The sequence below is a fragment of the Lynx canadensis genome, chromosome B1 (assembly GCF_007474595.2).
Source record: "Lynx canadensis isolate LIC74 chromosome B1, mLynCan4.pri.v2, whole genome shotgun sequence".
In the NCBI taxonomy this organism is placed as follows: domain Eukaryota; kingdom Metazoa; phylum Chordata; class Mammalia; order Carnivora; family Felidae; genus Lynx; species Lynx canadensis.
In genome coordinates, this window is record NC_044306.2 from 38,705,053 (window position 1) to 38,731,576 (window position 26,524).

The 26,524-nt window shown below is 35.5% G+C and overlaps 1 protein-coding gene across 1 annotated transcript in view; it reads right to left on the bottom strand.

Annotated features, from left to right (window-relative positions):
- Nucleotides 1–26,524, bottom strand: part of PSD3 (pleckstrin and Sec7 domain containing 3) — a 582,944-nt gene that overhangs the window by 309,542 nt on the left and 246,878 nt on the right. The window contains exon 9 of the mRNA XM_032592851.1: nucleotides 23,304–23,393. Coding sequence (XP_032448742.1) covers nucleotides 23,304–23,393 — 90 coding nt within the window. The remainder of the gene's footprint in view (nucleotides 1–23,303; nucleotides 23,394–26,524) is intronic.

A 26,524-nucleotide genomic window follows, 5' to 3' on the forward strand; every position in this document is an offset into this window, starting at 1 on the left:
TCTCTCTAGACTTTCAGATGATGGATGAATGAACAGAATCTAAATCCCTTTATTTTACATGTTTATGCATGTATGCTTATATGTATTACTATAAAAATGAACATTAATTTCTTGTGAAAATTCCAGCAGTGTATCTGTGATTTTTAATAAAATAAATGAAAAAACTCTTGGCTTTAGAAATAGGCCTAAGGGGCTGAGGATTGTTTTCTTAAATATACTATGTTGAATATGGCCTTTTGTAGCAACGTGGATGGAACTGGAGAGTGTTATGCTAAGTGAAATAAGTCATACAGAGAAAGACAGATACCATATGTTTTCACTCTTATGTGGATCCTGAGAAACTTAACAGAAGACCATCGGGGGAGAGAAAGGGGAAAAAAAAAGTTAGGGAGAGAGCCAAACCGTAAGAGACTCTTAAAAACTGAGAATAAACTGAGGGGGGTGGGAGGGAGGGGAGGGTGGGTGATGGGCATTGAGGAGGGCACCTGTTGGGATGAGCACTGGGTGTTGTATGGAAACCAATTTGACAATAAATTTAATATTTAAAAAAAATGAACATTCTTGGGGCGCCTGGGTGGCTCAGTCGTTCAAGTGTCTGACTTTGGCTCAGGTCATGATCGCTGTCTGTGAGTTGGAGCCCCTGCTGACAGCTCACAGCCTGTGGCCTGCTTGATTCTGTGTCTCCCTCTCTCTCTGCCCCTCCCCCCCCCACGCTCTGTCTCTCTCTCTCTCTCAAAAATAAATAAACATAAAGAAATGAACATTGTTACATTACAGATGAGGAGACTTCTACTGAAAGACTAAAGGACTACAGGTTATGCAGTAAGAAGCCTTACATTATTATTATGCTAGCTCTGCCACTCATTGTGCAGAGGCAAGATACTTACCAGTCATGCTCCTTGGCTTGTTTCTTCTTTTTATCTATAAAATGAAGATAATAATGGTACTACCTGATAGGGTTATTGCAAGAATCAAATGTGTTAATAGAATCATGCCTGGTATATAAGAATTAAAAAATGCTGGGGATTACATAATCTATGGTATTTATTAGTGAATGAATATAAATTAATGAGTGTCCGTAAATAACTATTTACTGGAACTGGGGACTTTTATTAACCCTATGCTCAATAAGAGTTTTAGAGGATGACAATCACCAAAACTCCCTAAGCTTCTTCCTATGATCATCAAGGGACTTCACAAATATGATGGCCCTCTAGGTTATCCCCAAAGCAAGATAAACACCATGGTAGGATATGGACATATTGTCACATCAACAGAGATGGAAAGTTGGGAGTATTCTGCTTTAACAGACAACTTTGTGGAATCATAAAAGTAATCTTCAAATACTAGAAAGGTCATCAAATAAATAAGGAATTAGAGTTGCCAGCTGTTTCTCCAAAGGCAAATCTGGCTGCTTATCAAAAAAAAAAAAAAAACTTTTTAAGAATCTAAGATGGTAATGAGAATTCTTTCAACATGTTCACATAAAAATAAGAAGCCACTTTTCAATACCAAGGGATGGTTATGCTGAGTGAGCAGTTGGACTAGATGACATTTTTTTTAGAAAATCTAAGACTTGCAAAATATTAGAACTTGAAAGGAACTGTTAAGTCATCAGATCTGATGGCTTGATCATCCATTAGAATCACCTGAAGAGCTTTAAAAACAATATTAATCCCATCCAGGATGACTTAAAATCAGAGCTTTCTTAGGGTGAAGGATAGCACTATTTTGTTTGCTTTGCGTCATCTTTATAATTCTCTCTGATGATGCTAACATACAGCCACAGTCAAGAAACACTGCATTAGTTCACAAACGAGAAAATTAGGGCTCAATGTTAGAAAATGAGAGAACTATCATTTGAACTCAGGATTCTGCTGTGCTATGCTATCTTTGCTTGACTTTAAGAAGTCTTTCAGTGTGAGACTGGGAGAAGGAAAATGTAGTGGGAATCAGAAAATCTGAATCCCTGACATGGGTCACTGGCAAAAAACAGAACTGAGTGTTAATTCCAGACCTTAGCATCTGCATCACAGACAATTATTATGACTTACCCAGTAATCAGTTCAGCATGTCATTCAAAATTAGAGGCATCCTGGCTGTTGGGAAACCATGGCAGTGGAAAAGAGAATTAGCTTTACTCCTCTCTATTCTGTCTTTGTGTAACCAAGGCATAGATACAGCCTTGAATAAGTCACTATCTTCCTGAAACCCATTTTCTCATTTGTCAACAGAGAGGGTTCATCCTCAGGAATGACTTCCAACTCTAACAATCTATAATAAGATAACATCCATATTGTTACCATCAACAGGACTCATCTATTATGTTTTACTGTATGTAGCTGCTTTTTCTGGGGACACAATCCACCAGTTGCTACATTTGAATCTTCATACTAACCATCTTATAAAGGGGATCTACTACACATATTGTACTATACATATACACTAAAATTTGAAAACTCTATTCATTATTGGATATTTCAATTCCATCATAGGTTAAGCCTATAACATAAGTGGGTCTGAATGCCAAATGGGCACCTTACTCTTAGCACCAAAATAAAGACTCATACTAGTTACTGAACAATGGCTGCATGAAAGAGATATGTAAACATTACACAGATTGAAGAGCTGATTATACCTTTAATGAACTGATCATGTTCCAGAAATGGTCTTTTTGGACTGCTAAAAAGCAGACAAAATCAAGCTTTCTAATTACTTCCTCTCTCCAAAAAAAAAGAAAAAAAAAAAAAGTGTTCTGCAAGAAATTCCAGCCATTTTTTTCCTGAATTTGTCCTAATATATTTATAAGACAAAAAATGCTCCGAGAATGATTTTCTTTTCCTTTTAAAAAGAATCTTTGGCACCTGGGTGTCACAGATTGCTCAGAACAACTAGGACTGATTTTTACTTAGTGATTTAGTTAATAAATAAGTTCAATGTTAAAAAATCATTTTGGACGGCACATATGGAAAAGTAGGAAAAACTCAAATGATGAGAATGTAGCAATAAATATCCTTAAGAAAGAAAATATTAAGCAACTGAAAAACTCATTTAGATTGAAAACTATGCTCAGCTATAATCGGTAACAAGGAAACATATGATTCTCCCAGCAGAAATAGACTTTAGGCAATAAACAAATCTTTGTGCAAGAAAGAAGACTAGGATATATAAGGGAAAAAAATGGGTGTTCCTATGCTTAATTATTAGTTATAGGTTCACTGTTGAAATACCATTGAGTATTTAAAGAAACAGAGGGCTGGGCAAACCTGGAAAACATCAAATATAAATATATTTGTTTGAACTCTATAGTGAACCATAAAATTTCCTAAAACATCTGTGTTTTATTATAGAGTTGGAAATGAAAAACAGGATTATATACCCCCAAACTTATTTTTTAAACTTCCATTTTCATGTGTCTAATAGTTTATAGATAAATAGCCCATTTTATAAGTACAGTCTACTTTTCACTTATTAATAAACATGGTCACACAGTTTTCTAACTTATCCTATTTTTTAGTAGCAAAAAATAAAAATCAAGTATTTTTTAAACATATGAAACTAGATGAAATTAACACTACTAGCTATTTTTAGAACATAGGTTCTTTCCAAAAGAATTTTCAAAATACCACAAATAACATAACATCAAATCTGGGATAACAGACTGCTTGGTAACTTTCTTCTTCATGAAAAAACTCAGAGAAACAAAACTGCAAGATATTAGAGGTCAGCCAAACACTGAAGAGCAATGGAGGCAGGCTGGCCTATAGGTCCTCAGGCCACCTCAATAGCAGCTTTCCATGATATTTCTCTGGACCAATTCCATATTCTTGCTTCCAGGTCTTCTGTCCCCACCTCTGATCTCCAACTGCTCTGAGGAAATAGACACTGACACTGGCTCCAGGCTGACAGCTCCTACTGTGTTAACTCACCCTGAATCACTCCCACACTGCTTTTACTTGCAACGGCTTTTGGCAACCTACTCACTCCTCAGAATCTGACCTCAGCTCTGCCCTTTTTTTTTTTTTTCTTTCTTTCCCCACTGCACTACTCCTCTTCAATTCTGACAGCTTCCAGTGACCTTTTGCTACACAGACAAAAATGCCTTGGTGCTACATGTATAAAATTCTCACGTAAAAGAACAGCATACCTTCAGTCCCATTCTTTAGACGCTCTTTCAGCAATCAAATTACTGCGCTTCTAATAAAGCAGGGACAGTGAACTGAGTGGCCATGAGTAAATCTCAGCTCCTCTTTGAGTCTACCCTTAATAGTTCCTCAGTTTCCTCATCTAAAATTTCAGGGATATCAGACTGGATAGATAACCTTTTAAGATTACCTCTAGCTCCAATTAAATTGCTCCTGTATTCCTAATCTCAGTGAAATGGCACCACAAGGCACCTAAGTCCCAGAAGTCATCCAGAAATCCTCTCACTCATCTCCAGATCCAAATAAACAATTTTTTCCCTCTATCACTGCTACTTTGTTCCTGTTCCTCCTAATTTTGCTTAGACTTTGCTTCAACTTCCTCTGTTCAACCAACCTTAACCATCTCCCATCTTCTCGTCCTCCCAGGGTTCAGTACATCTGTGTCAGGCTTCTCCCAGTGTCTTCTAGCATTCTCCTGAGTGGGAATTAGCTTGGGTGCCTTCCTAAGGCTTTGTCCTCCAGAAAGATGTTCTGGCACATGGCCAACCAATGAATGAAGGATGGAAAAGAAGAAAGAAAACTTAGAAGAATTTTCGGGTCCAAATATAAAAAGGGACTTAAGTAACGTACTTTTTAAAATTTTTTCTTATTTTTAAAATCTGACTTAAGTAGGGGCACCTAGGTGGCTCAGTCGGTTGAGCGTCCAACTTTGGCTCAGGTCATGATCTCACAGTTTGTGAGTTTGAGCCCCGCATTGGGCTCTGTGCTGACAGCCCAGAGCCTGGAACCTGCTTCAGATTCTGTGTCACCCTCGCTCTCTGCCCCTCCCCCCACTCTCACTCTGTCTCCTCTCAAAAATAACAAACATTAAAAAAATTTTTTTAAAAATCTGACTTAAGTAATATTTTCTGTTGTCTGTTTTTAAAATATGAGAAAACAAAGCACTGAGCAAGAGGTAGATGTTAGAATAAGTAGTGTAGGGAAGAAAGGTACTAATTATGAGCCAGAGGATATGATATATATTATTTAATTTAATCCTTTTAACAACCGTTCAAAGGGATTATGTTATCTCCATTTTATAGTTAGAGAAAAAGGATCTTCAAAAAGCTTCACGAATTTGCCCAATGTCACAAAGGCAGTAAGTGGCAAGGTAAGAACTATATCCAAGACACTGTGACTCTAAGCGTCCATTGCTCTTTCCCTAGACTTGTTACTATCATCATCCCACCTTCACAGCACTGGCTCACACAAACAGTGCCCACTACCGCTAGCCAATTTTATCTCATATTAAAATCCTACAACTTAAGAAACCAAAGTATTTGGGGAAAAGTGGAAAACTCCATAGACACTGCAGTTGCACTATTCATGTGAAGACTCTGCACTTATATGTTGGCACTATCCATATATACCAGTACCTTCAAAATGTAATACTATAAAACCCAATCTTGTGCTAAGATTATCTACCAGTATCTTATCTACAAGCACATTGCATTCTGGGACACCCTCTGTCATCTACTTTAAGCTTCCTAGAGATTGCAATATAATTATATGGGCTTCAAGGCACTGCATCTAATTTTATCATAAAAGAAAAATTCTCTGCCATTCAGTTACCATGGATTAAAAACAGTGACTGTTGCAAACAGAAGAAAAAAGCAGTGGAGTCCTGAAGGAAAAGTGAAACTTAAGTGAAATTTAAATGATCTTTAAAAAGCAGGTCAACCAGTAGTGTATATTTAAACAAAAATGTTTAAGGACGCTGGGAGCAAAGATGTGTAAAAACATTACCAAGAGTCAAATAAGGAAGATATGTTTTCAACATTTACACTTTTTTTATTTGGAAAGCTTTATTGATTCAAATTTGAAAGGCCTATCATATTATAGGAAAGATATTACAAAGGAATTACAAATGCAAAAGAACAGAAGAGCACTTTACCTTTTATTCCAATTTCTAGAAATGGATATTCCTATCTCCCTGGAATACACTTATTTTTGAGATTTTATCCTAGTTCCACCCTGTGATCCTTCAGAACCCCAGCACAGCTTAAAACTACAAAGACAGATGGACCTAAATCTGCTGCATACTCCTGTATAGATCAGAGTGGTCGAGCTTAGAGCCCTAGCACGAAAAAGAACTTTAGAACATCATAGGTACTGAAACAAGCACACACACACACACAAAAAGCAAACCACCACCACCACCAACAAAAACACACACAAAGCCCAAACCTTTATAATCACAAAAAAACTAATGTCATATCCAAAATATGAATATAAGCATATTCTTAGAAAATGTGTAGTTATTTACAGGTATATATACATGTATGTTCTATCTGTGCTGTATATAAATATAAATGGCTTTTGCTATCATACTAGTGAATTCTGGCTTATACTGTAACTCAGGTGGACCACCACTACGTAGAGATCAAAAAACAATTGATACCTATCGTATTTTTAATTATAAACCTAGAGATTACATCATTTTGGTGTTTTCCTCCAGAGTTTAATCATTCTAATGAAAATTACCAGAACCACTTATTTCTGGCTAAACTCCACAATTTAGGCCTTTTGATTTAGATCACATGAAGACAAAAAATTGGTCACATCCATCCTTACAGTAACTTTTCACAGTCTGGAATAATCAGCTAGAGCCATTAAGTTCTTCATTTTCTAAGTTAAGAACCATGTAGCAGGGAATTAGATATCAACTAGTTTTACATGGCCAACAGCAAAATTGAACCTCTTGTACTTTCCACTATCACAGAACACAAGTCATAGGACCTTGGACACTTGCCTGGAATGACTACCCAACTTCAGCCTTACAGTTTTCATTTCCATTAATAATTATGCTTATTTAATAATTTCTATTTAATAATTATTGACAGTGGGCTTCTTTTAAAAGCTGCTATATATACTTGCCTAACTGTACACTTTATGGAAAATATTTTTCAATGTTTAACTTAGGAAGTAGAGGTTCCCTAATTTGTCAACCTGTCCCAACACTATCACCATTAACACATTACATTAGTACCTTATCTCTAAGATTCATACATATGATTTTCTTTTAACAGATGGCATCGCTTGAAACTTAATGTTATTTTGGGTTTTATTCCTCCGTTTAGTCCTAGAAAATAATAAAGTACTTAATATTTTATCCATATTATGTGCTAAGTATTATCCAGTGCTTCACACGGATTTTCGTATTTAATATTCATAGCCAATCCATAGGTACATACTATTATTATATGTACACATATAATGTGTCCCAATCAGTTTTACGTATTGAAGAAGGCATGAGAAACTAGGCAGCTGGAATGAAACTGTACACTCTAAACCCTTCACCATGACATACATATCAGTACACATAATGCTGTGTGGTTCTTTAGTTATTAAAACTATATAAATAACTATAGTTATTAAAATTATATAGCAACTATATAATTACTATTTAATAACTATAGTTATTAAAACTATATTAACTATATGAATATGACATAATTTACCTAATCCTTTACCAATGGACATCTGTATTATTTTCAATTTCTTGCTATTGTAAACAATGCTACAATTAATGTTCTTATTAAAAAGTTGTACAAATAGTACAGAGAGTTTCTGTATACCCTAAAACAATAATTATCAAAACCAGGACATTAACATTGGTATGGTATTATTAACTAAACTACAGACCTTATTTGAATTTCACCAATTTTCCTCTACCCTATTCTAGGATCCTATCCCAGGATCATACAATCCACTTGGTAGTTGTGTTGTGTTGGTTTCCTCTAATCTGTGATAGTTCTTCATTCTTTCATGACCTTGACACTTCTGAAGAGGACTGGCTTTTCATGGAATGCTCCTCAGTTTGAGTTTGTTTGATGTTTTCTCATGTTTACACTGAGGTTAGGCATTTGGGAGAAAATACTATAGAAGTGAAGTAGTGTCATTAATGAGTCATATTAGAGGCTTTATGACATCCATATGTCTTATCACTGGTGATACTAATCATGAGCATTTGGTAAGTCCTAGGGGTCTACAATGTAAAGTTACTATTTTTGTAATTACTCTCTTGGGGGAAATACTTTGAGACTATGCAAGTATCCTGTTTTTCCTCAAACTTTCACCCACTTATGTTACTATCTATATGTGGATCTTGTATGCAAATATTACTGTGGTATATGCCTAATTGTAAGTTTCTATTTACCTCTTTGCTATTACAAGTATTAAAATTCTTCTGTAAAAAAGAGCTGTCCCTTCTCCACCATTTATTTATTTTTCAATGGATATTTATTTTGGTCTATGGGGTATAATCCAATACTATCATTTTCTGCTCAAATTGTTCTAGCTTTGACCTTGGAAGTTTCTCCACATTGGCCCAGTTATCCTTTTGGCATGCCCCCTCTTTGTTGAGCACTTCCATAACTTTCTGGCACAAGATGTTCCAGGCTCCTCTTGTATTTTCCCTGCCTCAGGTCTAGAATCAAACACCTCTCCAAGAAACCGTGGTTCCCTTTATTGGTGAATGATACTTAGAAACCAAAGGCTGGATGCTAGTAAGGTCACTACTTTTGGATCCTCTCAACAGGCAGAACTAGGAAATAACTGTATACTAACCTAGCATATACACACCCAGCTACATTTCTGTGCCTATACATTAAAAACTATAAATTCCTATTGATAACTCCAATTCCAATCTAGCACCAAAGGGTTTATTTTAACTTTACCCCTTTTCCTAATTTGTAATGATTTTCTCCTATAGAGAGAGAAACCTGGCCCTTAATATCTATAATTTGCTTATTTGTTTAATTCTAGTATAAATATAAAGTAATAGTTTCAAAATTACTAGCTGATAGCCTCCTTTGATAGTGGGCTTCATAGGAAATAATGTGAAGTTTAGAAACCTATCAATCTTTTCAATGTTAAAAACGGCTTCTTAAATGCAAATATTGCCAAATAATTCTCTATTTCTTAATAATAATAATGTGTAACACACTATAAATCAGAATTTGGTCTTTTCATCAAAATTCATGTGAGTACCTGCGGAAGTACTAACACTACTTACTGGAGGTTAACAGCACTGGAGAAATTAATTAAAAGCATTTTTACTTCTAAAAATTAATTAAAAGTATTATAAACAAGGAAAATATAAGAACATAAGAACTTGAAGAAGTTACCTAGAAGAGTTTCTAAAAGTTTGGTTTCATGTACTTTTAATTCAATTTCCCCTATTTAAAAATAAAATATGTAACTGATATGGTAGACAGGCAAAAAAATATGTTTTCAGAGTCAGTAGCATTGTGGAGATATGAAGACAAAGAAACAATTGAAAACAACTGCAATCTCTCAGAGTGATCAGAAAATATACCTTAGCGTATAAAAGTGGGAAAATGAATGGGGAAAAGATGAAATCAGAAAGAGTTCCCAGTATTTTTGAATATGAAAGCATGAAGGATATATTTATTTGTTTGTTTGTTTATTTATTTATGAGAGAGGGCGCAAGTAAGCAAGGGGGCAGAGAGGGAGAGGGAGAGGGAGAGAATGAGAATCTCAGGAGGGGCAAGGGGTGTGTGTGTGAGAGAGAAGTGGGGCTCAAGCATCCCCCAAAATGGGCCTTGTGCTCACCCACAGTGAGGCTCAAGCTCACCCGATGAGGGGCTTGAACTCATGACCTGACCTGATGTCAGATGCTTAAATGATTGAACCAACCACCCAGGTGTCTGGAAAGCATGAAGTTTTAATCAAAACACCAGCAGATTTCCTGAGGGGATGGTGACAAGAAAAAGATGGCATGCATCATGGTGAAGAAAGCAGTGCTTTCTTTGCAGGTACTAAGTAGCTACATTAACTACTGCATGAATGTCTTCTATACTATTTACTCAGAATGCAGAAAGCAATTCCAAGAAAAAGCTATTTATTTTCTCAAAACCAGTAAGAAATGACACAGAAGAAGGATGGGTTTCCTTTAGCAGGACTCCAATCCTCATGAGCACGGCTTCAGGTTTGGGTGGAAGTGGGGAAGACAAGGAAAGAAAACAGACGCTGGTAAAACCTAAGAAGAAAAGTCTGGAAAGATTCTGGAATGCTTAGTGTGCACTAGAAGTTTAAAGAGCAGGTGGTACTGGTTTTATTGTTCTAGCTTTTATATCCACATTCTTTAGAAGGCTAAATAAGGGGCGCCTGGGTGGCTCAGTCAGTTGAGTGACCAACGTCTGCTCAGGTCATGATCTCATGGTTTGTGAGTTCAAGCCCCGTGTCAGGCTCTGTGCTGACAGCTCAGAGCCTGGAGCCTGCTTCTGATTCTGTGTCTCCCTCTCTCTCTTTCTGCTCCTCCCCCACTCATGCTCTGTCTCTCTCTGTCTCAAAAATAAATAAACGTTAAAAAAAAAAAAGGAATAAGTGCTTCTGACTGCTTCTAGAATTAAGCAATGATGAAATGACTTGCCTCAGGATTAGGTACTGACTTCCCTCGGTGGTCTTCAAATGGCAGTATGTAGAAATGAACACAGTAGTTCATTTATCTGAAAGTATCAGAATTTTCAACAGGTAGCTGAGATGAGGGAGAACTACAGGAATATATAGTGGCAAGGGGAAGGTTTGTGTACCTACATCATCCAGGAAACACTCCCTTGTGAAATATGGGAAAATGTTGTTTCCTAGTGTTTCTGAGAAAGCAATGTTACAACACAACAACTATGCTGCTATCCATGAAAAGTTTGAGGGAAGAATAAATGTTAAAACAACTAAAATAAACAAAAAACTTTAACAGCAAAAAAATCCAACGCTGACAGGGAATGAAGTCCAAAAATGAGTAGAGATATTAATTATTCTACAATAGTGGATTTTCTAATTGAAGCTAATTTCTGATACCAAAATCTTTATAAAATAGTTTTGTTGGCAATCTTTCCAAATCCATTTCACACTCTCTCCTTAAACTAAATAAGCATAATGCAACATTTCTGATGACTCATTAAGTGCATCCATTACTCTGATGTGCTATGTAATAGAGTCATTCTCTGAGAAGCTGTTTTGACTACAGGGATTTGCCTGTCCTTTGTCAAAACAACTCCAGCTGCTCCAATTGGAGAACCAGTGCTTTTTAAGGTTTCATTTTCTCTTCACCTCATTATCAAATCACTTCTTGCTAATGTCCATATAGATAACAGCACTCCCTTCAACTCCATCCTTCTAATTTATGGCTAACTGGGATAATATTTGTTCAAAATAATATCAACTAAAAAATTAAATAACAACCTAAACACGTGTGTTTTATTAACTTTGTTTTAGAAAAATCAATTGGATGTGGCTATTACTTTGTCAGTGGAGAGCTGGCTCAGAGATGATCAATGGCAGGGGCCCAGCCAGTCCATAGTTTTCAGCAGTTGTTTACATATTGGTATTCACTTGTGCCTGCATGGCCATTTGCTTAGGATATACCAAAGAAGGAGATTAGGCCAAAATTTTGAAGTAAAAATTGTGGTTATTATTAAAAATAGGCCACAAATGAGGGTCTGAGTAAAATTTTAAGGTGTGTTACACAGACGCTATAACACCCATTTATTGTGGCTGTTCAGAGTTTTTATTTTAACTTTTTATGTGCTTTCAACTTTCAGTCTTTATCAGACAACTGACCTTAAAGCAAAGCATTAATACAACCACAAAAATTGTTTTCACTTATGGCATTTTTTATTATACAGCTAAAAATGCTTTTAAATTAAAATTTGTTTCACCATACCTTAATGGATAAGTAAACACTGTGTTTAGAATACAGTATTTACTGATAGTTTGTTTACCACAGCATTGCAAACCTGTTTAAAAAAAAAGCACATCACTCCTAAGGAACCCATCCCCACGTGGTGTACCATAAGCAAAAGGAGGATGGTTTAAATTCACAGTGCGACCCATTACACTCATTAATATCACATGGTCATATGTCAGTGAAAGGAGCAGCAACCTAGATGGGTTATGTTATGATATTTTTAAAAATCTCCAAACACACAATCGAATTTCCATAGATGCAGCTGAATATGAAATTATATAGCACTTCTTCAAGATCAAATTAAAAATAGAATCTCTCTGGGATTCATTAATATTACACTAAAGTACTCTTAATGATTACCACCTCCCCTACTCCAACTTTTTGCCTTTCTTTCTTTTTCTTTTTCTTTTTTTTTTTGTTAAAAATCTGTTTGTACTTTTTAAGTAGCATCTGTTCTGTTAAGTGTTCTACCAGACTTCTTTTTGAGATATATATATGTATGTATGTATATATATATATACACATACATACATATATATTTAAAAGCATGAACACGATTTGTGGATTTTCAGCTACTTCAAAGTATTATCCTCATTTTAGTCACCACTTTTCATTCAAGGTCTGAACCATATGAAAGGCAGCATCATTATTCTGTTCATGACGAGCACACGACTAGAAGCAAAACATGCTTCAAGATCTCCATGGGGAAAGCAGAAGCAGAAACACACCACGAACCTTTCGTCACAACTCAGCTTGATTCATTTTACTGAGAAAAGCAATATTCCATATTTTAAACAAGAACCTTTAAAGCTTTTCTCTTAAAAAAGCTTGCTAACATAGTTTTTCTCTTTAAAAGCTCTCCTGCCTATACCAGGATAAGCATCCAAGCCCTTTTCCTCCATAGATACCGTTGCTACCAGGTTTCCATGACCTTCTCTCTGAGAGAAATCACCTACTCTAGGCAACAGTTGATGCTCTTTTTTTAGCTACACTTAAATACCACCCATAAGTTCCTATTTTCAACTACATACTCCGAATATAACTCAGATCAAGTATTTTTGAGAATTCACTTCAGGCTTTTCATTTATAACAAGTTTAGACTTTTTTTCAGACTGCAGCCTGCTTCTTCCTCTAATAGAATTCTTTAGGATTAATCCTTTGACAATGCTGCTACCACAAAGGTAATTTTCCTGGATTTAAATCTGAACTGTCACCATTAAGAACACACTTCTTTGTCTAAACCAGTAAATATAATATTTAAAAGTTAAAACTTGAGAGATATGATTTGAATTTATGAAGAAAAAATTATGTTAAGAATGCTTCCAATACTTGGATTGAAATGTACCTTAAAGATCATCTATGGAATTTTTCCAGCTTCTTTATCATGAATATTTAGCTGAAAAGATAAGGGCACAACAGAAAAACAGAGCAAGAAATTCTGGTCCAGGTGGCAAGTGACGGTGACAGACGTTATGGACGTGGCCTAACTTTTCTTATTTTACAAATGAAGAAACTAAGGTACAACGAGGTAAAATGATCACACCAAAGGTCCACCACCATTCCACCACTGGCAGCATTAAGATAGGCTCAAAGCCCAGTGACCTTCACAACCTAGTTACAAAAACTAGAGCAACAGAAAAAAACAAAGAAGCTAACATTTATGAACACTTGAATGACACAATGCTAGTAGCCACTCAACATACATCATTTTTTTTTAAATGTTTATTTATTTATTTTGAGAGAAAGATAGAATGCACGTGAGTGGGAGAGCAGCAGACAGAGGGAGAATCTCAATCAGGCTACGCACAGTCAACAGGGCCCAATCACCCAATCCCACACACCATGAGATCATGACCTGAACCGAAACCAAGAGTTGAACATTTAACCGACTGAGCCACCCAGGTGCCCCTTTAAAAAAAAAATGTTTATTTTGAGAGACACAGAGAGGGAGGGAGGGAGAGGGGCAGAGAGAGAAGGAGTGAACACACATCATCTTATTTAATCCTCATCATCACTCTTGGAGGAAAGTATTATTATCCATGTTATATACACAAGGAAACTGATAAAAGGTAATTTCCTGGCCAAGGTAAAATATTGGGCTTGCTTTTTCCAAATCTGATGCTATTCACTTCACAGAGCCACAAAATCTACCATCACATTTGGCCTAACAGATTAAACATTAACTCAGAAGAAACAATTAGGGTTTTTCTCCCTTTTATTGCTCTTCCATTCCACACAATTTAGAATGCAGGTGATGTAGGAGAGGGCAGAGGGGCAATTCAGGGGAAATTTAGCAACAGAAATTCTAATAACAAACTAAAAATAATTCAATAGTGAATATGTTTTTCTCAATACTGTCACTACCCACATCCAAGCCACTGTTCCTTCTCTCATGGACAGACCATTTCTTCACCATCTTTTCCATTTCTACTCTCACATCTTTCCAACAGTTCTCTACAGCATCCGGAGTAATAATAATGTTTTTAAAAATAGATTTATGCGACTTTCCAGCTTTCAACACTTGAAATTAATTCCCATTGCCTTTTTCTTAATATACCATTGTTTTTAATGCTGCTGCTGTTATGTCTAAGTTCTGATCATGATGTTGGTACTTTAAAAGAAAGACAGGAGTAGTAAAATTTCACTAAGCTAATTTATATGATGCCAAAATCTCTGAATGGAGAGAACAGGCCCATTTGCCTTTTCTTCTTTTTTTTTTTTTTTAAAGTGGGCCTTTTCTTTATTGAAAGTTTTAGTGAGATAATTATAGATCTGCATGTAGTTGTAAGAAATAATAGATTTTTTTGTGCCTTTTACCTAGTTTCCTCCAATGGTAACATTTGCAAAACTATAGTATAATATCACAACCAGAGTACTGACATTAATAAGACCTGACTTTGTTCAGATTTCTCTAGTTATATTTGTCCTCAGTGATAACACTGGAAGTAAAGATTAAAGAGTAGGGAGCAAGAATGGCTTATGTAGTCGGGGTACAGGATGTTGCATAAGGCCAGCTTTTTGGGATAAAGAAAAGTAGGGCAATTTTCAGTATTAAATTTTTAATCTTCTCCCTGCTGAAAGGGTCAAATTAGACAGATAAACAGAATTCTGGAAGTGAAGTGGGCTGGTTTTGTTCTCTCTCTTTTTAAGAAAAATCCTTACAGCTCTTGATGTCACACTGTGTAAAACAGGTACTTTTTGGGGTTTGAGATTATAAAAAAATCACCACTATGTCTAATGGCTGATTGATTTTGTTTGTTTGTTTACCCTTAAATACAACTGTTAGTCATTGCAAAGCCTTATGGTTTTGAACCTTCACGATATAATTTTATATTTCCTAGTCAAGGGAAACAAAAGCAAAAATGAACTATTGGGACTTCATTAAGATGAAAAGCTTATGCACAGCAAAGCAAACAATCAACAAAACTAAAAGGCAACCTACAAATGGGAGAAGATCTTTGCAAATGACATATCAGATAAAGGGTTAGTATCAGAAAGCTACAAAGAACTGATCAAACTCAACACCTAAAAAACAAATCATCCAGTGAAGAAATGGATGGAAGACATGAATAGACACTTTTCCAAAAAAGACATACAGATGGCTAACAGAAACATGAAAAGATGTTCAATATCACTCATCATCAGGGAAACAGAAATCAAAACCACGATCAGATACCACCTTGCACCTGTCAGAATGGCTAAAATTAATAATACAGGAAATAAGAAATGTTGCAAGGATGCAGGGAAAGGGGAACCCTCTTATACTGTTGGTAAGAATGCAAATTGGTGCAGCCACTGTGGAAAATAGTATGGAGGTTCCTCAAAAAGTTAAATTAGAGGGGCGCCTGGGTGGCGCAGTTGGTTAAGCGTCCGACTTCAGCCAGGTCACGATCTCGCGGTCCGTGAGTTTGAGCCCCGCGTCGGGCTCTGGGCTGATGGCTCAGAGCCTGGAGCCTGTTTCCGATTCTGTGTCTCCCTCTCTCTCTGCCCCTCGCCCGTTCATGCTCTGTCTCTCTCTGTCCCAAAAATAAATAAACGTTGAAAAAAAAATTTAAAAAAAAAAAAAAAGTTAAATTAGAACTATGCTATGATCCAGTAATCATGCTGAGTATTTACCCAAAAAATACAAAAACACTAATTCAAATGTATACATGCATTATCAACAATAGCCAAATTATGGAAAGAGCCCAAATGTGCATTGACTGGTGAATGGATAACAATGTGATGTGTATTTGTGTGTGTATGCATATGTGTGTGTGTGTGTGTGTGTGTGTGTGTGTATGTATACATAATGGAAAATTACTCAGCCATAAAAGAATGATATCTTGCCATTTGCAATGACATGGATGGATCTAGAGAGTATCATGCTAAGCAAAATAAGTCAGTCAGAGAAAGACAAATATCATATGATTTCACTCATATGTGGAATTTAAGAAACAAAACAGGTGAACATGGGGGGGAGGGGTAAAAAAGAGAGACAGAAAGAATGAGAGAGAGGCAAACCAGGAAACAGACGCTTAATAATAGAGAACAAACTAAGGATTATTGGAGGGGAGGTGGGCAGGGGGACTGGTTTAAATGGGTGATAAGTATTAAGGAGGGCACTTGTGATGAGCACTGGGTATTGTATATAAGTGATGAATCACTAGACTCTACACCTGAAATTAATGTTACACTGTATGTTAACTGGAATTTAAATAAAAACTTGAAAATAAAACATGATGTATTTTTCTTCGCAAACCTTTTTCTTTGCTAACCTTTAAACCTCTGTTTAAACGCAACCCTCCTGGCTAATTTCTCCATCATTGTCACAAATTATTCTTCCCTAAGAATACCAAATAAGAAAACGACATTTAGAACAAAACATAACACTTTCAGCCAAATACATAAATAAAGGATTGGACATAGGTAACCTGTATATCCTCAGAAACTTCTTTTAAAAGAACCTCACCTAAATTCTGTCTTTTGTGAAAGCTAAGGGAAAACAAACACATCTGAATAACAATTTTTATTGGGATTCTGACCAATACAATATGTAATAATTTAATTCACTATGTTATTTACCATTCCATTAATGAAATGAAGCACATGAATTCCACTAAGCTAGGTATACTGATTTACGTTCTATCAATTTAACTGGCATTCCCCCCTACCCCACAATCTTTACACACACACGTGCACACTGCATGTTAACTACACACCTGAGAGAATGAAAACTTTTGGTCTTCCCTTAAGAGATTGAAAGTTAATTTCAAGGTTAATAAATTCCCAAGAAAGGAGATAGGTGCAAAAATTTCCACCTGAAAAATTAAATTTCTGAAGAATATTCTAAACTCAAACATCTAATCACAAGCAATAGCCTGAAAGGATAGCGTGTTATTGACTTGCCCAAGAAAGATTTATTTACCTAGCTTTTTAATGATTTCCAGTGACAATGCCTTGTAACTGGAGCTATTATTAAGCTATTTGTGTATGAAAGCAGACTTAAAAGGAGGCAAAGGAGGTATGTTTCAAAACACTCTACAAATTGTATTCAATTTGTGTTTTATTTATATTAGAATCATGTTGAGAGACTTGGGTGTCTTGTTGATTCTACCCTCTCCATCATTAAGATGATATAAAAAATTCTTAAAGAAGATTTTTTAGCTAGTTTTTTTCTTTAAAAAAGAAGTTTATTTGTTTTGAGAGAGAGAGAGAGCCTGAGAGCAGGGGAGTGGCAGAGAGAGAGGGCAAGAGAGAATCCTAAGCAGGCTCCGCACTATCAGACGCAGGGTTCAATCTCACAAGCTGTGAGATCATAACCTGAACCGAAATCAAGAATTGGATGCTTCATCGACTGAGCCACCCAGGTGCCCCTAGCTATTTTTTCCCCTAATTCCCATTGGCACCTACTGAATTCATTTGCTGCTCAAGAAAAAAAGAAAATTAAAGACTTAACTATGACAATGATAAAAATATAAAGAACTTTATCTGAGTATCAAATGGTACGTCGCAATAAGAAAGCTGAGACAGAAAACAACTAGGGTTTCATGTTTCATTGTAGAAACCTTCAGTCTGGATCTACCCAAAATGCAATCATGCACCCAATAACTGACCTTCCACTATGACGCTTTTCACTGGCTCCTTCTTCTGCCTCATTTCTTTTTACTTCGTCCCCGCTTTCATGTAAATGTATTTTGAAATGGCTACTTTCCTTCTAAATATTTAAATAACTTGTGGCTATCACCCAAAGTTCTTGTGTTTCCCCCATATATAATGAGAAATGAAGGATTATCACAGGATTAGAAATGGAAAGCAGAATAGATTGAAGATAAAAATGTGGCTTTTCTGTTATAGCCAAGAATAGAGATTCACAGGAAACTCAGATGAAATAAAACTTACAGAACAGTTTAAGACCAAACTTAAACTGGTCCTGGAATCTGGAAGAACCTTTGAGGAAGCAAATTAGTTCTTGTTCTCTTTAAAGATCCCCAAATAATCCTGGGATATTAATGGAGATGGGAATTATTTGAAGTGTCTAAAACTCTGCGGGAAAAAAGAAAGGTTGCTAGATGCCCACCTGCTCTCTTATGTTTTCTCCACACAGTCCTAAGTAAGAAGGTACGGGACCACCACCCTTGTAGCTTCAAAGACCCAAGCCAAATATAAGATATAAAAGCGTGGCAAGAGAGATAAAGTCGAGGAGAAATAACCTGTTGTTAACAAGGTAAAAAGGCAAGGAAAATACAGGATTAACCAAGGTTCATTTTCAAGTGTCTCCACAATGTTAACACAGACTTTATGGAACAAATGTTTCTTGTGGAAAATTTTGATTCTTCAGAACCAACAAGTCTTTTTTTTTTTTTTTAATTTTTTATTTAAATTCTAGGTAGTTAACATACAGTGGCAACATTGGTTTCAGGAGCAGAATTCATGATTGATCAGTTACATATAACATTTAGTGCTCATCACAACAAGTCCCCTCCTTAAAGTCTATCACCCATTTAGGCCCTCCCCCCCAACACCCTATATCAACCCTCAGTTTGTTCTCTATCCTTAAAAGTCTGGTTTGTTTCTCTCTCACTTTTTCTTTTTTCCCTCCTTCCCATACGTTCATCTGTTTTGTTTCTTAAATTCCTCATATGAGTGAAATCATATGGTATTTGTCTTTTTCTGACTTATTTTGCTTAGCATAATACTCTCTAGCTCCATCCACAACATTGTAAATGGCAAGATTTCATTTTTTCTTTTTAATGGCTGAGTGATAGTCCATTGTATATATATACACCATATTTTCTTTATTCATTCATCAAGCAATGGACATTTGGGCTCTCTCCATAGTTTGGCTATTACTGATAATGCTGCTATAAACATCAGAGTGCATGTGCCCCTTTGAATCAGTATTTTTGTAACCTTTGGGTAAATACCTAGTAGTACAATTACTGGATTGTAGGGTAGTTCTGTTTTTTAAGTTTTTGAGTAACCTCCATACTCTGTTGTCCAGAGTGGCTACACCAGTCTGCAATTCCACCAACAGTGCAAAAGTAGAAACAACAAGTCTTTGGAAAGAAAGAAAGCCATAAATGACAGTTAAAAATCTTACCACAAAAGGAGGAAATACTCAAAGTTAAGTTCACAGACAGTCCCTTTGAAACAGCAAGAGAATGTGTATGCCTAGGCTAAAAAAGGATGGGCAATAGAGGTCTTGTGCATTAAAGCTAATCTTAATTAGCCCTAGTAGTTGTAAAAACTACTTGGTCCTAGTAGTTGTAAAAATACCTTAGATCCAAACCCTGGAAGAAAGGGATGTAGGCCCTTCCCAGTCTACTTCAAGCTGGTAACAAAGAAAATAATATTTTAAATAAAAATATATAATATCTAACATATATAGCATTTATTACATGTTTGGACTCTAAAGGCTTTATATAGTAACTCATTCAATTATTAAAACAACTGATGAGATGGGTACTAATAAAATCTCCCATTTCACAGAAGAGGAAGTCAAGGGACTAAGTTTCAGTGAATTTACTTATGATCCCTCAGCAGGAGCTGGGATTAGAACCCAGTCAGTATAGCTCCCAAGTCCATAATCATAATCACCACGTGATAATGTCTCTCAGAAAGTTCAGCCTCCAATCCAGAGCTGGCCCACATTCTACATTCTCATCCCCCTCTATTCATGTACTTAAAGGTTTTATTACTTATTATAAAATCTTAGGAATGCCTTATTCTGTCAGAACTAAAAGCAGAATATCCATTTTCCCTTCTTTTCCACATCGTCCTAAGGATGCTTAAGCACAAACCACATCCAAGTGTTGGGATGGGCAGCCGTGAAACATGACAGATGGCTTGGCAGATTTTGTTAAATGAAGTGTTGTCTTGATTTGGTGAAATAATAAGGAGAGGTACTTACCACAGGGAACATTAATGTTTATATGGGTGAGAAAGGGGGTGGAAGGTGAAACAGAATAATAATCTAACTAAAAACCAAAATAAGTCAACTAGTATAATTGTACCTATATTTCAAAGGCCTATCTCAAATATCACATCCTCCCAGCCAGACTTCAACTTCAAAGAAATTAAATATTTTATCACTGATTGTCTTTTGGTATCCAAATTATTCTACTTTATACTATAGGTATCTAGAATTTATACTCAAAGCAACTTGCAAGGGAAACATACTTATTTGCACAAAGCATTCATTTATCTGTTTAGGTCATTTGAGTGAAAAGGAAAACTGCTGTGGAATTGTAAACTGTGAAAAAGAGCTCAATGTATCATCTATGCCTTTAACGTAGTCCAAGGCAAAATTAAAGCAAAATATTAATTTAAGTCTCTGAATTAAAGCCTTGAAATAAATTTTTTATTTTTCATACATTTAAATACATTCAAGGCTGTGGTGTCTGGGTGGCTCAGTCGGTTAAACATCTGACTTCAGCTCAAGTCATGATCTCACGGCTTGTGAGTTCGAGCCTTGGTCAGGCTCTCTGCTGACAGCTCAGAACCTGGAACCTGCTTCAGATTCTGTGTCTCCCTCTCTCTTTCTGCCCCACCCCTGCTGGCGCTCTGTCTCTCTAAAATGAATAAATGTTAAAAATTTTAAAAAATAAATACATTAAGGTTTATCAGTTTATCTTCTTTGGTAACTTTCTGTTGAGAACAAGCACAGTTTATATTTTAATTTTAATATGGAATAACTATTCATTTAAGGGAAAAAGAACCATCCATCTTTTTCAGTAGTTTGTGAGGACAGGAGTCCATTTAGTTCTAGCTAGTTCTCCAAATCCACAACCCCCACTGAACGCATAGTAGGCCTTCAATAAATATTCCCTACTATCTAACCATAGTTGGAATGTTACTACTGGTCCAAAGAAATCTGAAGAGACATAAATTAAATTGTTACTCTCGATCCTGGGGTGCCTGGGTGGTTCAGTAGGTTAAAGCATACAACTCTTGATTTTGGCTCAGGTCATGATCTCACGGTTTGTGAGACCAAGCCCTGCATCAGGATCTGTGCTGACAGCAAGGAGCCTGCTTGGGATTCTTTCTCTCCCTCTCTCTGCCCCCTTCCATGCTCACACTCTCTCTCACTCTCTCTCTAAATTAATAAACAAAAATAAATAACAAATGCTACTTTTGATCCAAAGAAATCTAAAAGTAATAATATCACTATGTATCAATGAAAACCTCAGTTCAATCCATTTAACTCTATTCATGTTACCTAATAAATTAAACTGAATGTTGTATATGCCTGTAATTTTTAAGTTGGAGAGAGGGTGTAAAGGAGTTAGGTTACTCAAAACCTTGTAAGATGATACCAAGTGTTTTCTGTTTATCTGTATATAGGTATGTTATCTGTCTGTATGGCATGTGTATAATCACTTTCCACAAAAGTTCAAATATTAACTTGAATTCCACCTACTAATTTATCTCTCAAGAGAATCATGAGATAGCCACTGAGAAAGACAGTGAGGGAGAGAGTCTGAGAGAGCGAGACGAGAGAGAAGAAAGAAGAGAGACAAAAATAAAAACAAAAGAGAAAGGAAAAGGCATATATAAATTGAAACAGAGGAAGTAAGGGAGGGAAAGGAGGAGGGGGAAGAAGAAGGAGGGCAGGGAAGGAAAAAAGGAGAGCCACATCAAAAAGAGAAATGAAACAAAAACGGTTTGAAGAAAACCTTTTCTTAACTGAAATCTGCAGTAAAATCCAGATGCTTACTGAAAGGGAAAACCCTCATCTTAGGTGGGTGAGTGGCTGAGGTTTGCTATCAAAGGGAATCAGTATTTTACCTGGCAATTTCCATGCTAAATGCCACCGTCATTTTCGGTGTTATTTCACTGTCATCTTCCTACAGTAAATAAAAAAGAGTATAATACATGTTTTCTCCCCTGAGGTTTATAAATAGGATCTCAATATAGTCCCAACTATAACAAGTCATCCAGCAAATTCTTGGCAAAGTAAATCAAAGAACATATGTTTACCCAAGGTGAACGGCAGCCACTGGACTGTATGTTAACTACATTTGGTTTCAGATAGCTCCATCACACATGCTCTAAATCTGCCCAATAATTCATCCACAGTCATGCATGTTACCATAAGCCTACGAATAAAATCTAAAAGGCTCACTGTGAAAATTTTTCCTGTCAATTCTCATTTCTTTTTTTTTATTGTTTATTTTTGAGAGAGAAAGATTATACCATGATTCACATGTGTTTCCTTAGCAAATTCAAAGCCTACATATGTACAAAGTTTTAGAAAAGAACACTAGAATCAAATAGAAATCTGTGAACATACACATCTTATCCTGAACTTCTAAAATATTCACATCTATTATCAATCACTATTTTGTATTTAATCAAATGCATATCTCATCTATACTGCTATAGAATGTTATGAAATCCAAAGCTGATTTTGTTGTCTCCTTGAAAATCTGATAGGGAAAAGCATGCTGATTGTTACCAATAATAAAGCCAAGTAGAAATAATTCAGATATTCTGCAATTACTTACATTTCCATAGACAACCTAAGTGGCTCTGTAACTAGGGACTGAATACAGTCAGAACTGCTTCCATTATACCATGTAAATGTTTTTTTTTTTCTTTTCCATAGTGAATATACCTTTGTGATCTTTCTCAAGTTCTGACAGTACACTTGCAAATGAATCAAAAACTTCCCACTATGAATCACCAATTATTCCAAATCTACTTATTATCTCAGTATTATTGATTATAATGTGAACTTTTAGCATTAATTCATTAAAGGGTACTTGCAGTCTGACACATCAAGGATGAGGCCCAACAGAAATATCACCAAAACCAAAAGCAAAAACCAAATACTTAAGTGGTCCTTAGCCTATCTATTTTATATTTAAAAATAAGCAGAAAGATACATACAAGCATATTTTAAAAACCAGTATTTCAATACTTACTTTCAGTAGATCCTTGGAGAAATCACCACCTTCATTTACCCCTTGGAGGTTTGCAATGAACTCTTGGCAGGTCATCTTCTTTCCAATATTCTGGAATAGAGGTAAATAATACATCATCATGACACACATGGAATTCTTGAAAACATGATTAAGCAAAGCAAGATTGATTTGGTTTTTCAAACCATGAATACACACCCCTCATATATGTGTATATATCCATACATACATATAATACAAACTTATATGCATATGAGAAACAGATGGCTTATTATGCTTTCAAAACAGTCATTAAATATAAATAGCAGAATTATGCCAAACCTTTACTTTAACCTAAGAAAAAAATCCGAGAAATTTATGCCACATTTATACATATGATATATATGTTAGTTTTTAAAGAAAAACATGGATAAAATGACATTTCTGAGCTGAACTCTGGTAGCTATTTATTTGCTTATTTGTATTTCCTACATATTGTCAAGAACTGTGAAGGCTCTGAGATTTTAGCCACTTTCACGCTAACAAACTAGTCTATCACTATCTCACGTTACCAGATGAAGTAATAAGTGTCCTGAGTCAGAGGCACAGGCATTTATTACAACAACAGGAGTAACCAAAATGACAGCATTTTCTTGCTCCAGTTTCCAGAGTCCCAATTCTCAGAGAACCTGAGCGGGGACAGTTGATATGCACACGTGGTGGGTTGTGATACAGGAAAGGAGCCCTGAGATGTGGGAATCTGAATAACTGTAATGGGCAATAAGCCTATCACTTTTGCTCTAAAGGAACGAACCAACTCGTATCATCCAAGGCTATAATAAACAAACTTATGCATTGCTCTCTAGTCATTATATATTCCAAAGCTGCTCACTATAGAAAAAAATGTGTAAAAGTAGACGAGAACAAAGGCAACCAAAGCTTCTGTTCACAAAATGTACAGAAATGCAAGAGACTCGTGGAAAGTTATTTCCAAACACATTTCCAAACTGATTGAAGGATAAGCTCAATAATAAAAAAAAATCACATTAATAAACAAAATGAAAAAAAGTAAAATGTAATTAGGATATCTAAACTACAAAAAAAGAAGATACAAATATGTCAGAGTGAGGAAACTAATAAAGGTGGTATGAAAGAGAAGTGTCTCTTATGCCAGCTCTAGTCAACTAGTAAGAGCCACCAGTCGTGAAGGATTCAGAGGTTCAATCTGGACACCAAGAGAAATCTGTCCACAACAGGCACAGGCAAAATATGGTCTTTGCCAAAATGTGGTCCAAGTGAACAGGAAGTGTACCAGCATATCAATATCCTTGTACACAATATGCATACAAATAAAATGTATGTTCCACGAGGTTATTTTTCATGAAAGACTAAGAGTGGGGTAGAACATTAGCCTTCAAGTTGAGGAAAAATATTCCCAGAAACAAAGATTTTAAAAGGGATACAAAGCCAAGGATACGTTTAAGAGATTATGTACACAACACTTTAACTTCAAAAGTACAGATATGCCTGGGAACATATACACCTGTGTATCTTAAAAGTAATCACTTCCCACTTCCCCTCTCACAACTGCTCTTCTACTTTAAGACATGAAACAAATAGCCCAACCCATCCTATCTAATTAATTTTAGTGAAAGTGCTGAATAACTTTTGTTAAAAACCTTGCCTCTTCCATTAGCAAAGAGGGAATAGTCAGAATGCATATGAAAGATTGAGTGAATGTTTTAACAATGAAAAATGGTTTTGCCAGTGAATTTGGTAGATATTTCCATAATTTAAGTAAGTTAAATCTCTAGCCCTAAGTTTTGATGAAAACTTAAAGCACAGAAACTTTAATAAAAAATAGTTTCACAACACTATAGTGAAAAACACAATAACTCAACCTTCCCAGTCTTTATCAAAGATATCAGAACAAGGTAAAAAGTAACAAGTATATTTAATAGTAATGTTGATATGACTTGACATGGTGTTTTTGGTTATGTTCTGAGGATTTGAGAAAATGAATGAATAATGTCTTTTCCAAGTCAGACAGCTTCCAATTCTTTGCTTTTAACCAAACCAAAAGAGGGCATAATTTAATCATTAGTTAAAAACCAAAATGTTCTTTAATATATGATGTGAATTCAAATACTTGTAACATCATTTTTATTCAATTTTGTATTGTTAATAACAAAATTTTCTTGAAGAACAATTTATATTTAAATACTTGTAGTATTATAGTCATCAAAGGTATCAAAATAGATATGAAACTTTCATTTCAGTTTATACAGTTTTTGTTAAAAATACATATCAAACAATAATCAATAAAAGTCTCCCAAGTATAAAAACCTATTAACACACACATACAAAAAAAAACTATGGAAAAGTAAACAATTATAACTACTAGGAGAAAAAGTAAAATAAAGAGAGTTAATTTTTTAATATGATGAAGGAGGAGTGTCAGCTCACTGAAACTTTCTTAAAATACTAGCTTTACTGAAATGATATTCACATAATATTCATCCTTTTGAATTATATAATTCAGTGATTCATAATACACATATAGAGTTGTACAGCCATCACCATTATCTAAATTCAGAATACTTTTATCACCCTAAAAGATAATCATATCCATTAGCAGTCAGTACTCATATCTCTCCTCCCATCCCCAATACTCATCTCCTGGCAACCACTAATGATCTTTTTATTTGTATGGATTTGCCTATGCAAGAGCACTTCACATAAGTGGAATCATATAAAGTGTGGCCTTTTTTTGACTGGCTTCTTTCATCTACCATATTATTTTCAAGGTATGTCCATATTTTAGCATGTATCAATATTTATTTTTATTGGCAACATTCCATTGTATGAATATACCAAATTTTGTGTACCCATTTATAAGCTGATGGCTATTTGGACTGTTTCCACATTTTGGTTATTATCAACAATGTTACTGTAAATATTTGTGTAAAGTTTTTGCACAGACGTATGTTTTCATTCCTCCTATGTATTTAATTCAGGAGTGGGACTGCTACGTCATATGGTAACTCTGTGTTTAATCATTTGAAGAACTATCAGAATTTTTTTTCCAAACAGGCCACACCAGTTTACATCCCCACTAGAAGTGTGAGTTCCAATTCTCTACATCCTTACCAACATTTATCTGTCCATTTTATTTTAGCCAGTTCTAGCAGATATGAATTGCAATCTTGTGGTTCTGATTTGTAATTCCCTACTGACTAATGATG